Consider the following 14,769-nt stretch of genomic DNA (forward strand, 5'->3'; position numbering starts at 1 on the left):
AAAATGGTGTTATGTATGATTTTATTGTGTAAATGCAACAAACACTTTAGTTCACAGTGCTGAGAAGCAAGATAGTTTAATTTCACTTGGATTGTGATTTGGTACCCTTATTTCAAGTACTAACTTTGCAAAAAATGACTTAGTACACTATGGTTTAAGACAATCCAATTATAAACCAACATTAAATTTTACAAATGATAGGTGTAAAAGTATTAGAGAGTTTTGCATCTTATTTAAAAAGATCTTTTATCATAAAATTGTTGCAGTTTTTCAAAATAAAACTTAGCTATAAGTTTGCAAATGTGAACATTTGCAAACTTATAAAAAATTTTTGTTTACTAGTTGTTCAGAGAAAATCAATCATCATTTTTAACATCTATTTTGTCTCAATAGCTTTTATTTACCATACTATATATATATATATATATATATATATATATATATATATATATATATATATATATATATATATATATATATATATATATATTGATCTTTTTAATAGGTTCATTGGCAGCTTTGACATCTATTCAACTAATGAAAGGATTTAATATGGGGAAACTTGCTAAAAAAACTGTAGACAGTTCAAAAACATTTAATTTTGGAATTCAAAATTTAACTTTCAGTGCCTCATTTGGTGAAGGCCTTTCTCAAGAATTCAGGTAAAAATTGATTATGGTATGTTAGTAAAAGAGTTTAAATGCTTTCATATTTACACAATATTCTGAACTTTAAAAAAATGCTGTTTTACAGAGTGTATGGTAACCCAATATTATTTGGTTGGGATGGTTTAAAATTTGAAGCATTTTTATTGAGGGAAGTGAGAGAAACTGATAAGTCTCATAAAGAAGAAAAGATTCAAAAGCATATAATCAAAAGTTCCAGCAAATATTCTAATGAAACATTTTTAGCATCAGAAGATCCAGACATGAAAAGTAGTTCTCATAATGAATCATTAATGCGACAGTTTCGTGAAAAAATCGAAGAAGTTGAAGTTGAAGACCTTGAGATGGCTATGGCTGTAATGATGAATAATGTGAGAGTTGATCACATTATTTACAGTCTATTTGACAAAAGAGTTGGTGGAACAAATTGGCTGGTTAACTTAGATGTTGGTAAGATTTTCATTTTGAAATTTTATAAGAAAGGTTTCTTTTATAAGTTTAAAACACATTTTATGATTGCATAACATGGAACAAAAAATTTTCAAATCTTTTTTTTGGTATTTTAATGTTTTTTAATATTTAAACAAGAATTTTTGTTTAAAATAATATTTTTAAGAATATTGATTTATAGTAATCACTTTTTAGCTTTGGTTCTTTCAAATACTAAGAAAGATTTGTTCACACTTCCAGATCTAAAGGAAATGATTAGGGAGCCAGAAAAAGGTAATGCAGTATGATAATTTAAAAACTTTATCTCATTATGTAACATAATGAGATAGAGTTTTTTATTCAAACAATAAATATATTCCAAGAATGTCAACACATTTAAAGTAATACTGAATACATAGCTTTTTTATTTGCAACAGGATATTTAAACCAGTTTTACTTTTATTGTAAATAAAATCAGATGCTTTGATGAAGTTTTCTAACTTATAACAAAAAGCATAACTAATATTTTCAGATTAACAATATTTTTTATGACAATGAGAAGATTGGAGCAAACAAGACTCTATTGTCAAAGTAGTAATGAGTGTTCTTTGCTAAAAAAATTTTTTGTTGAACTAAAATGTTTCCTTTAATTTTCTTAAAAAAAATAAGAAAGATTACTTAGACCTATTTTACAGAATAGAAAATTTTCCATCTACAGGAATTTTCAGACAATCCTTTTTAGAATAAAAAATTCTTTTTAGAATGATAATTTGATCAGTTATCATATTATGAATATAGTGGATTCCATAGCTACTGTTGTAACATTTGTAAATTTCACACTTGAATTTTAATGCCTTTAATTTTTTTCAAAAGTCATAACAGTTGCTAAAATCTTTCTATTAATATGGTTAATTTTGGTGCATATGTAATTAAAAATTCCGAAATACTTTAAACAGAAGTTTCACTTATGGAAATGTTTTGATACACATATGGGCTTTGTATAATTATTTGTTCTTTTTCATGAATTATTTTCCTACAGCTCTTTGCTCAACTTTCCACTATAAAATAGAAATTATCTTTGACAATCTAAACGCTTGGTTGTTTCTTAATTTTCATGACATCAACTAAAATAATCTTGACATCTGCAGCTTTTACAAATTATGATACTGTGCTTACTTCAACATTTTGTGACAATGCTTTGGATTTCACATATCTATTGATAAATCCTCCAATTTTGAAAACAATGAATTTGCTATGCATGGGTGCAAAAAAAAGCCATTTAGAATGCTTTTCATAGTCTGATGCAATTGCAAGTGACTGCAAAAGACTACAAGTGACTTAAGAGATTATTACAGCTAAGTGGAAAAATGAAGTTGGATTCCAACCATAATGAGTGCTTTTTGGTTCATTTTGAGCAATACATTTATAACTCTCTGCAAAATCAAGGCTTACATCAGTTTTGACTTTTGCTCTTTTCTTAAATTTAACTTTGACTGAGGACAAGGAAAATGACTTGTCTTATTCTTTGATTGTACAGCAATTCTTTTATTTTTCTTTTTATCTGTATACTTATTCTGCATTTTCTTTTTTATCTCATTCCTGATTTTTCTTTTCACATCATTAACTGAATTTAAAATAAACTACATTACAAGCTATACTTTTTCTAGACTACATTTTCTCCATTTTGTGGTATTTTCTTTGGGTTTTTCTTACTACAATATAAAAAACAAAATTAACTTTATTTACATATTTCTTGAACAATTAAAACTAAATCAAAAGTTTAAAATAATATTTTTTGCTTGGCGCTTTTAATATTCAATCAATAATCTTAAGAATTGATCATGCAACCACAACAATGAATTTCTATAAATCAGAATTTATAGGAAAACATGCTTGTATTGTTTACATTTTATAGTGTTTTTATGATGTTATTGGATTTTGAAATGTATTTGTTGATCTAATTAAAATTTTAATTTTACTGATCATCACACTTCAAAATGGTGATGCAATGCAACTTTGTGTATCAAAGTTTGCAGCAAATTTCTGTATTTAAAAGAAAAAATAAAAATTAAGTTTTGTTTTCCAAAGTTTACATTGACATTTCAGAATTGGAAACTTTAATAAGAATCAAATTCAAATTTGAGTTGTGTTTCTGATGTAACACAAATATCTATAATTTTTACTTTTTTAATTAAAAATCACTTTAATGATGTAGAAAGTACTCTTGCTCATTTTAATGATGTAGAAATTACTCTTAATAAAATCATATTAATTAAATCATCTATTAAATCATAAAATGTATTTTTTTTTGTTTTTAAAAATGCAAAATTTGCTAAACCTTGGCAATGCAAAGTTAGTAGATTTTCCAAGTTTGAATTTCAGGCCGATTTTAGAACCTTCTGGGTAGCAAAGTAGTTTAATAATCTCTTGCCAAATGCTACAAGAAAAGCATTTGAAAAATCATAGTTAGTTCAAAGTTTCCATGGAAACTATCATGCATATATTTATTAGTTTTAAGTACATTTTAGTTTACTATTTCAGCTTAAGCTTAATTATGAACAAAATAGAAATACCAATAAAGTTTAAAATATTCTTGATTGCATTTTTGGATGTAAAATGGCTAAAAATCATATTTAAAGCAGCAAGTTTACATCTTGATTATCAATTTAATCAATCAATCTTTGAATGGTCCAGAGACAAAAAAAAATGAACTAGATTTTAACCTACACAACCCTAGTTAACCCATAGAAACATTAAGCACATAAAGCTATACTTTAAAGTACATCATTTAAATAGAGTAAATTAAAAATAAGTGATCAAAAAAATCTGCTGACTAAAAAATCAAAGCATCCATACACCAGTGCAAAATGAAGTGTATGAAAAAGAAAAGGTAATGTTTATAATGAGTAGATGTATAGTGAAAAGAGAAATATAAGGTAAATAAAAATGTATCTGTATAAAAAGTTAAAAAACTTACTGTGTAATAAACTGAATATCTAATTAATTTAAAAAACTTAACAGTTTAAGCCACAGATCAAAATAAACTAATATAACCAAATACTAAATATGTGCTCTTGGTAAATTGTCATTTGTTTTACAGGTATTTACTTTAGTGGAAAATTGGGGTTGCCTGAAAATTGTAATGAAAACAGTTTATGCGAGTTGGCGAAGAAGAAAATGAAGCCAAATGCAAAGTTATTTGTAAATGCTGGATTTAAAGGCACTGAATTTTTCTTTCAAGCTGGATATGATGGTGGTGCATTAGATTTTGGAGAAAAAGTTCGTTTAAATAAGGCATATTTTGAAATTACTGTTGGATTGTCCACTGAGTTCTCATTAAAGGGACAGCTTACTTTGCATATGGAGCCAGAAAATCTGGTTTTTAAAGGTAATAAAATTTTTGAGCTAAAACATTAAATTTTCTCCTTTAAAAATTTTTTTAAAAGTAGTAAATTATAATTACGTCCAAGAAGCATGAACAATAACTTAAAATGAAATTTTTTTTTATTATTTCAAATGGGGTAATTACAAAATTAAAGCTTTAATTTTATCATACTTTGAATGTTCTTCCTTACTTTTTCTGCTGAAAGCTCTTTCATCTTTAAAATTTTCTCAGTATATTTGTATCACCAATAATTTATAAAAACATGCAAAGATTGTATTTACCCTAGAGTTTAGGGTAACTATAAGCAACCATTGGGGTAAAATTGTTAGTTGTAAAGTAGGTAACTTATTATGTGAATTCTAATAAAAATGTTAAAATAGTCTTACTGGACACAATTTTTGTAAAAGAGCTGCAAAAAAAATTTGATTTTAAGAATTTAAAACTAAGAGATTTAATCAAATCAATGATTTAAAGATGTAATTTACTCTTTCATATCAAAAGTTAAAATGATATTCACTAGTTATCAATAAGAATTACCAACTTATAGCCTTACTTTAGGAGGCTTTTTATTTTCTATATTTTTTATTTGACAGTTTTTCCTATAGTTTTAAGTGCCCTGTAATTATCCCATTTGATTTGTCTTAAAATTCTTCTGCAAAGCAAACAAATAAAGTAAACAAGTCAAATCTTTTTTTTTCCTGTAGTTTCAATTGGTGTAACTTTAACTGCATCTTTAAAACTCTCTGGGGAAATGGAAGGTATGTGGCATAAACCCTTTGGAATTCCCAATTTTGCTGTGGGCAACAATGGTATAACTGTATCTTTGCAACCAAGCATGTTTATTCCAAATGAAATTGGTATGTTAAGTTACCATTTTAAATATAGAATGCTGTTAGTTATAAGGCTGTAAATATGTTATGTTAGTAATCATTATTTGTTTATATATACAAAAGATACAGTAGTGTGCAAAAGTTTGGTAATTTTTTATAACTTTTTTCCTTTTGTTAAATTGAACTGAAACTTTTGCAGTAAACTTGCACCATAACTCATAAATTTACACAAAAGTTGATTTGCACAATAACTAATATTTTTTTGTAAAAAAGATTTACTTACAAAAACTTTTAAATATTTACAAAAGCACTCATAGCAAAGTAGTATTACATTTTTAATGTATCAAAGTCAACAGTTTGCAGAAATGTTTTTGTATTACAAAGCAAATGTAATGATGGCATATCAAAAAAATGCCTTCATTGGGCTAATTTGTTTAGTAGGTGATCAGCAAATAAGTTCTTTATTTTTAAAAGTGATTGTCAAGCTCAAGTTTGCTAAAATGTATTTATATGGGACTCCTGAAGAGTTGTTAAATATTCTCCATAGCGATGAGTCAAAATTCATGCTATTGAATTTAGACAGAATAAAGTATTTTTGTTGTCCTCCTAGCCAAAAACTGAGGTTTTTTAAACTGAGGAACCAATTACCGTCTATGAAACATAGTAAAAGAAGCATGATGGTTTGGAGATGGATTTTGGTAGAGACTATACATCCAATTTGTCTTATTGAAGTTAGAATGGATCGACTTAAGTTCTAAGGCCATAAATAACAATACCATAAATTATAATACCATAAAATTTAATTTTATCATACTTTGAATGTTCTTCCTTACTTTTTCTGCTGAAAGCTCTTTCATCTTTAAAATTTTCTCAGTATATTTGTATCATCAATAATTCTATAAAAACATGCAAAGATTGTATTCACCCTAAAGTTTAGGGTAACTATAAGCAACCATTGGGGTAATACCATAATAATTAAGTTAAAAACATAATTTTATGGTATTAAGAGAAGATCTATGAAGAGGATTGCTTTTCCAGCATAAAATGATTTTAAATAATAAGAAAAATCAATAAAGGTGTTTTTTAGCTCTATTAAAGCTTATCAAAAATAATAGCAAAGGTTCGTTTTTTATATAGTTCTCTGGTTGACAAAACTGTATCTGTGCCACTGACTTTACCTTATCTAGTCCTCCAATAATCACTCCAAAAAAATTGTTTTAGTTATTCTTTAAAAGAATCAAAAGAATTGGGTAAATTGTTTCATGATGAAATGTAAACTTCAACTAAACCGGAAACAGCGATTGCTTAAGGAGTCTTTTATACACATCACAAATAGTTTTCATGGTTGAAAATTGCTACCTGAAGTTTTCTTTAAATAAATTGTCCTGTTTTGTGATAAATCTTATGCACAGTAGTATTGGTAGATATATATATTCTTTAAACTCAAATAATAGTTTTAATGGAATTTCTTTGATAAAATAAATTAAAAGAATAAATTATAAATGATATAGAAATGAAAAAATAATATGATTAATAATACCTGTGCACTTTAAACAAATACAATTTTAAAAAATCAACAATAAATAAAGCTTTAAGTTTTTTTTTATTATTTTGTATTTTCTCCCTCTGCTCCATGGATAATATTGCCCTGGTCCTGACCAAAATCCTATAAAGTACCTATTGAAATATTTTGATAGTTGGTTGGTAGGTCCAAAATCATCTGATGCATCAATTAAAGAAACTTAGAAAATTTGAAGACTCCATACCACAGTAATCAAGTAGCTATTGACACTAGGTTATCCTACCAAGTATTAGGTTCATCATTAAATTACAAGGAATTTTTTAAGCTTTAGATATTACATTTAAATCAGCTGAAGGATATTGTCAACTCATTCCTAGACTTTAGCATGTTTATGATATTTTGATAATATGGTTTTAACAAATAGTAAATTAAAAATATAAGTTGTGGTGCAAGTCAACATATGTAAAAATTTCAGTTCAAATCAACAAAGAAAAAAAAATCATTAAAGAAAAACTGAAAAAATAAAACTACTTTTAAGCTTTTACTGAATGTAATCATATAATGACTATGTTATATATGTTATAAGTTAAAAAAAATTTTAAAAGAGGTCAAAAACCATCACTTGGTTAAAAACTGAACCTAAAAATTGATACTCAATTTTTTACTCTATTTTGCTTTTGTTTTGCAGTACTATTGTAGATACATTTTTTAAAAATTTGAAATTTTTAAAAATTATAAAAAATTTCAAAATGTAATTATGAATTGATAACATGATAAGATTAAAATCATATGTGATATAAACATATACCATAAAAAATTTAGCTGATAAACTTAAAAATATTCTAATTTAAACAAAAGTTTACACTTGCCTATACTTAAAATCAATGTTAATAACATATATTATAGGCATATATATTTTGTGTAAATATTTTTTTTCCAGCTCTTCATGGTCAAATGAATTTGGGAATTACTGGCAAAGCAATTGAAGTAAAAGGAGCTATAGGAATTGATTTATTGAAACCCTGGGATAGTTTTATATATGCTAGTATAAATAAACTTTCACTTGGTGCATTTGCTAAAGCATTTAATTATGATCTAAATCTCCAACAAGTGTATCTTGATACTGGTTTTCCAAAAGGACTCACAGTGGCATTTACCTCCAATCCAAATGGTCATTTTTAATTTAATTATTAACTTAAATGTTAACTTTGATTATTATTTTCATGTGGTGGTTTCCACTTTAAAGTATGCCATCTTCCTTTTTTTAACTTTCTTTTCTTATCATTTCATACTGCATTCGTAATGTTATTAACAATTGTAATTCAGTGGTTGTTTTTATTTTTTTAAATGAAAATTTTTCTATTTTGTATGAGATGCTTAACATGAATCGACTTATTTTCTGTGCAAAAAATCTTTTTTAATTTTTAAAATATTTTTAAAAATTTATTTACAGGAATAGATCTTCCACAGTTTAAAACTAAAGTTCGAACTGGTTTTACATTGCGAGGAGAAATAGACATACTTGGTTACAAAGTTGATTCATTCATTCAAATTAGTGAGAAGAGAATTCATATTGAAGTTCAGCTGTCACCATTTTGTCTATTTCATAATATGTTTTGTGTTTATCGATCTAAGCGCACTAGAGATTGGGAGGGTCCTAAAATTTTAATTAGTTTGAGTCTTACTTCGGTAATATTTCATGTATTATCTTTGTATTTGCTGTTTAATCATTATTTGTTTTAAAGAATCATTCTTTATCCTACAGGCCAAGTTTGTCATTAAAGCAGGAATTGATATATTGGGAATATCTGCAGAAGTAGATATTGATGTTGGTGACAAAGGCATTAGATTCACTGCAGAAGGCAGTTTGTTTGGCATTGCCACAGCCTCCTTGGCTGTAAAAACACCATATATAAAGAATAAGAAGCTTGAAGAGAATGATTTTATGGTGAACTTTGCTATTAAGTTTGATTTTGTAAAGCTTTAAAAATTTTAAAATTAGTAAAAAAAATTTTTGTAATTGTTTTATTTCTAAGAGAACATTTTTTGTTAAAAAGACTTTAAGAAAAAATGAGTTATGTTGACAACAATCTCTACTTAGATTTTTGTTCAAATATCTGTTTGTTTGTTTTTTTTGGTTGTTATTAGTAACTACTGTTAAACTTTTATTGTCAATCAACTAAAAATACTGTCAATATTTTTGTATTTGTATTCTGATAATTTTTTAAAAGAAATCTCTTTTCTAGGTGGCTTCATGTATTTCCATATCACAAGCAAGTAAAGAAGCTAATCAGATAATATCATCAGCAGCTAAAAATGCTGCTAGTGCTGAAAAGCTTGCCAGAAAAAATGATGCTAGGCAAGGTGAAACATTTTGATAACCTGCTTGTGTAAAAGTAAAAAAAGTTACTAAAGAAATTAAATATTACAAATACACTTTTTAAAAAAGATATTTATTTTTAAGAATTAATGTCAAATAATGAAAAAAAAAATAAAATCACTAATTATATATATATAAAAAAAAACATTAACATAAATTGAAATATTTGGTGATTTAGTATCTTGGTATGAAAGAATCAATAGAAAACTGGACAGATTGCAAAAACTTTTGGAAAGGTTGGAGATGAAAATGTCTAAGACAGCAAACAAGATATCGGCTTATGATGATGTCATTGAAACACTGTGTCATGAAAAGTGCAAAAATGGTATAATTTTGAGTTTTTCGTAATGAAAAAACTTTGAAGCTTTTTTTATAATCAAGAGGATAACCTGTTTTAAACATTTTTAGTTGACTCTTTTTCTCGTTTGTGGTGTAACTATGGATGTAAAATTGACCAAAAAATTGCCAAAAGTCAGAGAAAAGCTAAAACATTACATCAAGAGGTATATTTGTGTAAATATTTTGATTAAATAAAAGTTATAAAATTTATTCCAATATTTTCATACTTTTCCTATTTCTGTGTTCAGTGGAATGATGCTAAATACAAAATGCTCATCTCTCTTGTTAATCATGCACAATATATATTAAATCGGGCCAAAGATATAATTGAAGAAGGCAAGGCAGTTGCTTCTTCAGTCAAACATAGTATAAAAGCTGGTTTAAAAGCTGCTAAAGATATTCTCCTGTATGTCATGGATAACATTATTGAAATACATTTTGCGTGCTTTAATATCTCTCTTGAGGTTGCATCCGGTGCTTGCTTTGAAGTTAAAGTCAATATTACAGTGGCAAAACAATCACATCATGAACTAAATATTAATATTTGTTTTGTCCCTGGTTTTTTGGTAGATATAGGAAAAATGGTTTCAGAGTGGAAATACCCCAACATATTAAATATGGATGTTAAGATTAAAGAACTATCTGGTCAGTTTCAGATTGTTGAAGACAAAGAAATTGAGGTATTGTTGTTTACTCTTTACATCAATTAAAATACTTCTAAAATTTAGTTTTAAGATTTTAATAACTTATTTAAGTAAAAAAAACAAGAAAATATTTAGTTAGAAACATTTCAACCCATTTTCACCATCACAAATGTGATTTTAAGATATGAAATCAATGAGATTTTTAAAATTAAAATTAAAAACCAAAAGATTTAATTTTTATTTCTCTAATATAAATGTGTTCCACGACAGTAATTGTCATAAACTTAGCTGCAGTATTTTTTTCTGCTGTCTCAGCTATTTTTTTCCTCTTGAACATTAGGTTACTTAACATGGAAATTATTTCTCTTGCAATAAATTTTTTTACTTATAATTATTTACATTAATAAATTATCTTCTAAAGAAATTTTGAAATTTTAAAATTTATTCTTCGTTTCTATACATGGTTGTAACTATAGTTGGAAAAAGAACAAGAAGTCGACGACAAAATGTTAAAAAATTTGGAAGAAGAGTTAGAAGTATTCAAAGAAACAAATTTTCATAAAAAAAAGGTATTTTTTAAGCCTTTCTTAAAATTTCTTTTGTAGTAAAGACAAAAAATGTGTTAAATCTTTTATGCAAGACCTTAATATACTCATGACATCATACTCATGAGTTGAAAAGTTTCAACTTTTTTAAAGTTTATTTTTTTGTAGTAAAGTTTGGTTGTCTAAGTGATTGCAATTTCTGTTACAGTTCTGTTTTCTAAAACTGCAATTGACCCCTGTGTTTAACTGCATAGCTGTTGCAGTATTTTGATTTATTGAGATAAAAGATGTTTTCTAAAAGACAGAAATTCATTCATTTAAAATATAATTTAAAATTGCCTTTGTATTAAAAAAGCATTCAGTTTTTCACTGTTTAGTTAATAGCATTATATTTGAATCATTTCGTCAGATAAAATACATCAAGATTTGATTACAATATAAAAATTATGTGAAATTTGGATGGAACATTAAAAATTAAAATTTGTTTAACAGTAAATAACTAATCGAAGCAAAGTCCTTTCAAATCAAACTTTTTAATGAAGTTCAAAATTATTCAATAAAATTGACAAGAATCAAAATCAAGAAGTGATTTTCCTGAGTTATTTATTGTTTTATTTATTATTATTATTATTATTATTATTTTTATTGTTGTTGTTGTTGTTGTTGTTATTATTGTTATTATATTGTTATTTTTATTGTTGTTGTTGTTGTTATTATTGTTATTATTATTATTATTATTATTACTATTATTATTATTATTATTATTTTTACTATTATTATTATTATTAATTTTATTGTTATTATTATCATTATTATTATAGTTATTATTATTATTATTGTTATTATTATTATTATTATTATTATTATTATTATTATTATTATTATTATTATTATTATTATTATTATTATTATTATTATTATTAATATTTCTATTATTAGTATTATTATTATTAATAATATTGTTATCATTACTATTATAATTGTTTAATTATTAATTATCAAATGGATTTCAAATAGTGTTGATAAGGTTGATAACTAAAGCTCCTGTTGAAAATTAAAAGGTGAATCTTAATGTGTTGAAAAGTAATTTAGTTGGAGTACAAAGTGCAATATCTTTACTTTTTCAATGTTTTTTTCACATGAGAAAAAAAGTGTACACTTTTTGCATCCGTTCGCTATTTTTAATCTTTTTTGTTGATAATATTAGTTGATTCAAATCAGATGTAAAAACCACTTCTCTATATTTCTTTCTAGGATGTTGTTCTTAAAAATTACACAATCAGTGAGATTCGCAGACAAATGTATAAAGACTTTCCATCAATTAATAACGATGACGATTTGAAAGCGCTTGAAGATGATTATTTACACGAGTTATCTTTTCACCGAACCAAAACAAAACCTCTCGGTAAAATTTTATGTCAAGATTCATTAAATTTTTGTATTATAGTAATATGTTTCTATGATTTTATTTAAGAATAAATATTTACAGGCATCTTTCCCGCCATTCTTCACCTTTCAAATAAGACAAAAATGTGTAAGCGCACCAAGGTACTCGTAGATAGTTATGAAAAGATATCTGATCACGTGGTTATGTCATTAAAAGAGCCATCTTCAGTAAGTGACCCAGTTGGTATTGATCAAATTGCAGAAAAAATCAAAGGCATTAAAGAAGAAGCGGAGAAGAAGTGTGAGAGAAATTTTATTAAATCATAAAATAAAATATATCTTTAAATGGTTAAAATAGAATCGCTGCGATGTAAGTTTTAAAGTGAATACTTATGATTAAATATTATAGAAAATTTTAAAATCGCACATGCAGTTTTTTGTTTCCTACAAAAGAAAATTTTTTTTTTGGTGTCAGCAGTAATAGAAAAAAGTTTGTCAAAATATTTCTTTTCTTAATGTTTACTGTCTTCTTAGGTGATCAAGAAGAATGCGACGAAGAGTTACGAAAGACTGTTGCAGCCTATGCTAAAGGATTATCATTTGGTGAGTCGTTAAATTTTTAAAGTTAACTTTTTTAAAATACCAACAAAATTTGTAAAAACTTCATTAAAATAAAATAGTTCTTATGACAAATTAAAACATAGGCGTTTAGCTTTTCCGTAAATAAAGAATAAAGTACAAGCTTCTATATTCGTCATTTATAATAAATCAAAGATTTTTATTTTTATTAAAATAGAACTCTTTATGTGATTAGAACATTGAAAAATATTCTTGTAACAAGTTTTTGTGGAATATTATTACTTTGTATGTCTAAATAATACAAAATATTTTAAATTCGGTTCAGTTTATTTCAAAAGACTGGTATCGAAGTTGGTAATTTATCTATTATCTAAGGAAAAACAAAATGTCGATGCGTAATTATTGCAGCAAGCATGTTTGCTTTTGAAATTTTTAGTCTTCTCAAAATTTTTTTATCAATAATTCTGTTAACCTAAGCGTTTCAAAATCGCCTCAAGAAGTTAAAGTTGGATGACCACCTGCGCACACGCACATTGAATGACGCACGAGTAAAGTTAGCACACGAAATCAACCGAAGTGGTATGAATGTGAAAAAGTTCTTAAACAAGTTAAAACCTGTTTTTGAAAGTACTTCTTTGGAAGGTAGCAACAACCTTGAAAGTACTTCTTTGGAAGGTAGCAACAACCTTAAAGAAAATCGTTTAAAAAATGCTTATGAGGTTTGTTATTGGAATATGCTTTTAAAAATTTCTCTGCCCTACGATTTAATGCATTCTTTTTAGAAAGAGGCAGCTTGCAGTGATAAAAACGGCTTCTTTTTTGCATTTCCTCAAGAAAAATTTTTTTTATCTTGTTAAAAATAACAACGCTCTGTTTTGACGAGGCAACTGCATTTATTTTTTTTGAATTTTTTTAACTTTGAAATTTTTGAAACTTTTTTAACATAATAGTGAATTTTGTTAATAAAATTCTAATTGCATAGAAAAACTAACGCGTTTCTAGAAATAGACGTTGAAATCATTTATAGAAAAACTAACGCGTTTCTAGAAATAGACGTTGAAATCATTTATAGAATTGGTGTAATACACACATGCACACACTTAAATATATGTTGCTTATTCTTAGGTGCTAAAAGGCTTCTTGTTGAAAAAAGAAAAAAAATACCTGTACTGGAAAGAGTTAGACGCCTTCCACAAAATCAAAAACGATATGGTTTTTTTGAGAAATAGTAACCCTTGTGCCTAACTCAGTAAATAGGGAGTGTAAACAAATATAATTGACATTTATTTTATATTTTTCAAACATAAGTATTTATGGAATTTGTGATATTTTACAATTTAAAACTTTCCAAATTAATAATCTTCGAATAATAATCTTCGAATATCCTATAAAGTTTACGTTCTTTTATAAAGAAATAAAAAGACTTTTATTATTGAGTTTTTGAGAATATTTTTCAAAAAAATAAATTCATTTGGATTTTTTTTTAAGTGTAGGAATGTAATCCACTAACAAGCACCCAAGTAGCAACGTTCATGTGGCCCGACACAACGTTCATGTGGCCCGACAACGGTTCGGTTCTGGCTGCGGAACATGACCAGACCTGCCAGACCTGGCGCAGTGCCACCATGCACATTGGCTTAAATATGGTCCAGGGCTGGCTAACTATTGCAGGCTCTGGCGTTTTAAAGGGCCACCACTGACATATCCTTAAAGATCCAATGCTGGCCTACAGATTCACCAGAGCAGAATCAGTGACGGGCCACAGACAGAAAATTGTTAATATTATAACGCTCCTATCCATCAGTTAACTGTATAAAATTTTACATATTGCACGGACATAACACTCAAAAATCAAAACAAAGTTTTAGATTTCTAATTTATATGTAATATAAATTTATAATATAGTATATATGATATTAATTATAATATAACTATATAATGTAAGTTATCATATAAAAAAAATCAAAAAAAATTGATTTATATACATTTAGTTTTCTTCAGAAACGTTTTATAAGGGGCTACCTATTTTAAAATTTTTTTTATTAATAAAATCCCTTTAAGAAAG

The 14,769-nt window shown here is 26.3% G+C and overlaps 1 protein-coding gene across 5 annotated transcripts in view; it reads left to right on the plus strand.

The window, feature by feature from the left end:
• LOC145186510 (uncharacterized) overlaps nt 1–14,565 on the plus strand; it is a 29,420-nt gene extending 14,855 nt beyond the window's left edge. For 4 of the 5 annotated variants that reach the window (XM_090096517.1, XM_090096522.1, XM_090096521.1 and 1 more), the window contains 18 exons: nt 506–662; nt 754–1,115; nt 1,311–1,388; nt 4,195–4,482; nt 5,184–5,336; nt 7,772–8,002; nt 8,285–8,520; nt 8,597–8,779; nt 9,078–9,195; nt 9,390–9,536; nt 9,620–9,714; nt 9,799–10,230; nt 10,671–10,763; nt 11,994–12,144; nt 12,229–12,426; nt 12,660–12,728; nt 13,182–13,423; nt 13,830–14,170. In XM_090096517.1, coding sequence (XP_089952643.1) covers nt 506–662; nt 754–1,115; nt 1,311–1,388; nt 4,195–4,482; nt 5,184–5,336; nt 7,772–8,002; nt 8,285–8,520; nt 8,597–8,779; nt 9,078–9,195; nt 9,390–9,536; nt 9,620–9,714; nt 9,799–10,230; nt 10,671–10,763; nt 11,994–12,144; nt 12,229–12,426; nt 12,660–12,728; nt 13,182–13,423; nt 13,830–13,949 — 3,353 coding nt within the window. In that variant the 3' untranslated portion in view covers nt 13,950–14,170. Of the gene's footprint in view, nt 1–505; nt 663–753; nt 1,116–1,310; nt 1,389–4,194; nt 4,483–5,183; nt 5,337–7,771; nt 8,003–8,284; nt 8,521–8,596; nt 8,780–9,077; nt 9,196–9,389; nt 9,537–9,619; nt 9,715–9,798; nt 10,231–10,670; nt 10,764–11,993; nt 12,145–12,228; nt 12,427–12,659; nt 12,729–13,181; nt 13,424–13,829; nt 14,171–14,192 lie in introns of those variants that run through there. The other variant, XM_090096518.1, reaches the window with a different exon arrangement.
• The last annotated feature ends 204 nt before the right edge of the window (nt 14,566–14,769 follow it).

Source organism: Hydra viridissima, unplaced genomic scaffold (assembly GCF_058129835.1).
Source record: "Hydra viridissima isolate aposymbiotic clone 2 unplaced genomic scaffold, HvirCarnegie_v1 scaffold_8, whole genome shotgun sequence".
Taxonomy (NCBI): domain Eukaryota; kingdom Metazoa; phylum Cnidaria; class Hydrozoa; order Anthoathecata; family Hydridae; genus Hydra; species Hydra viridissima.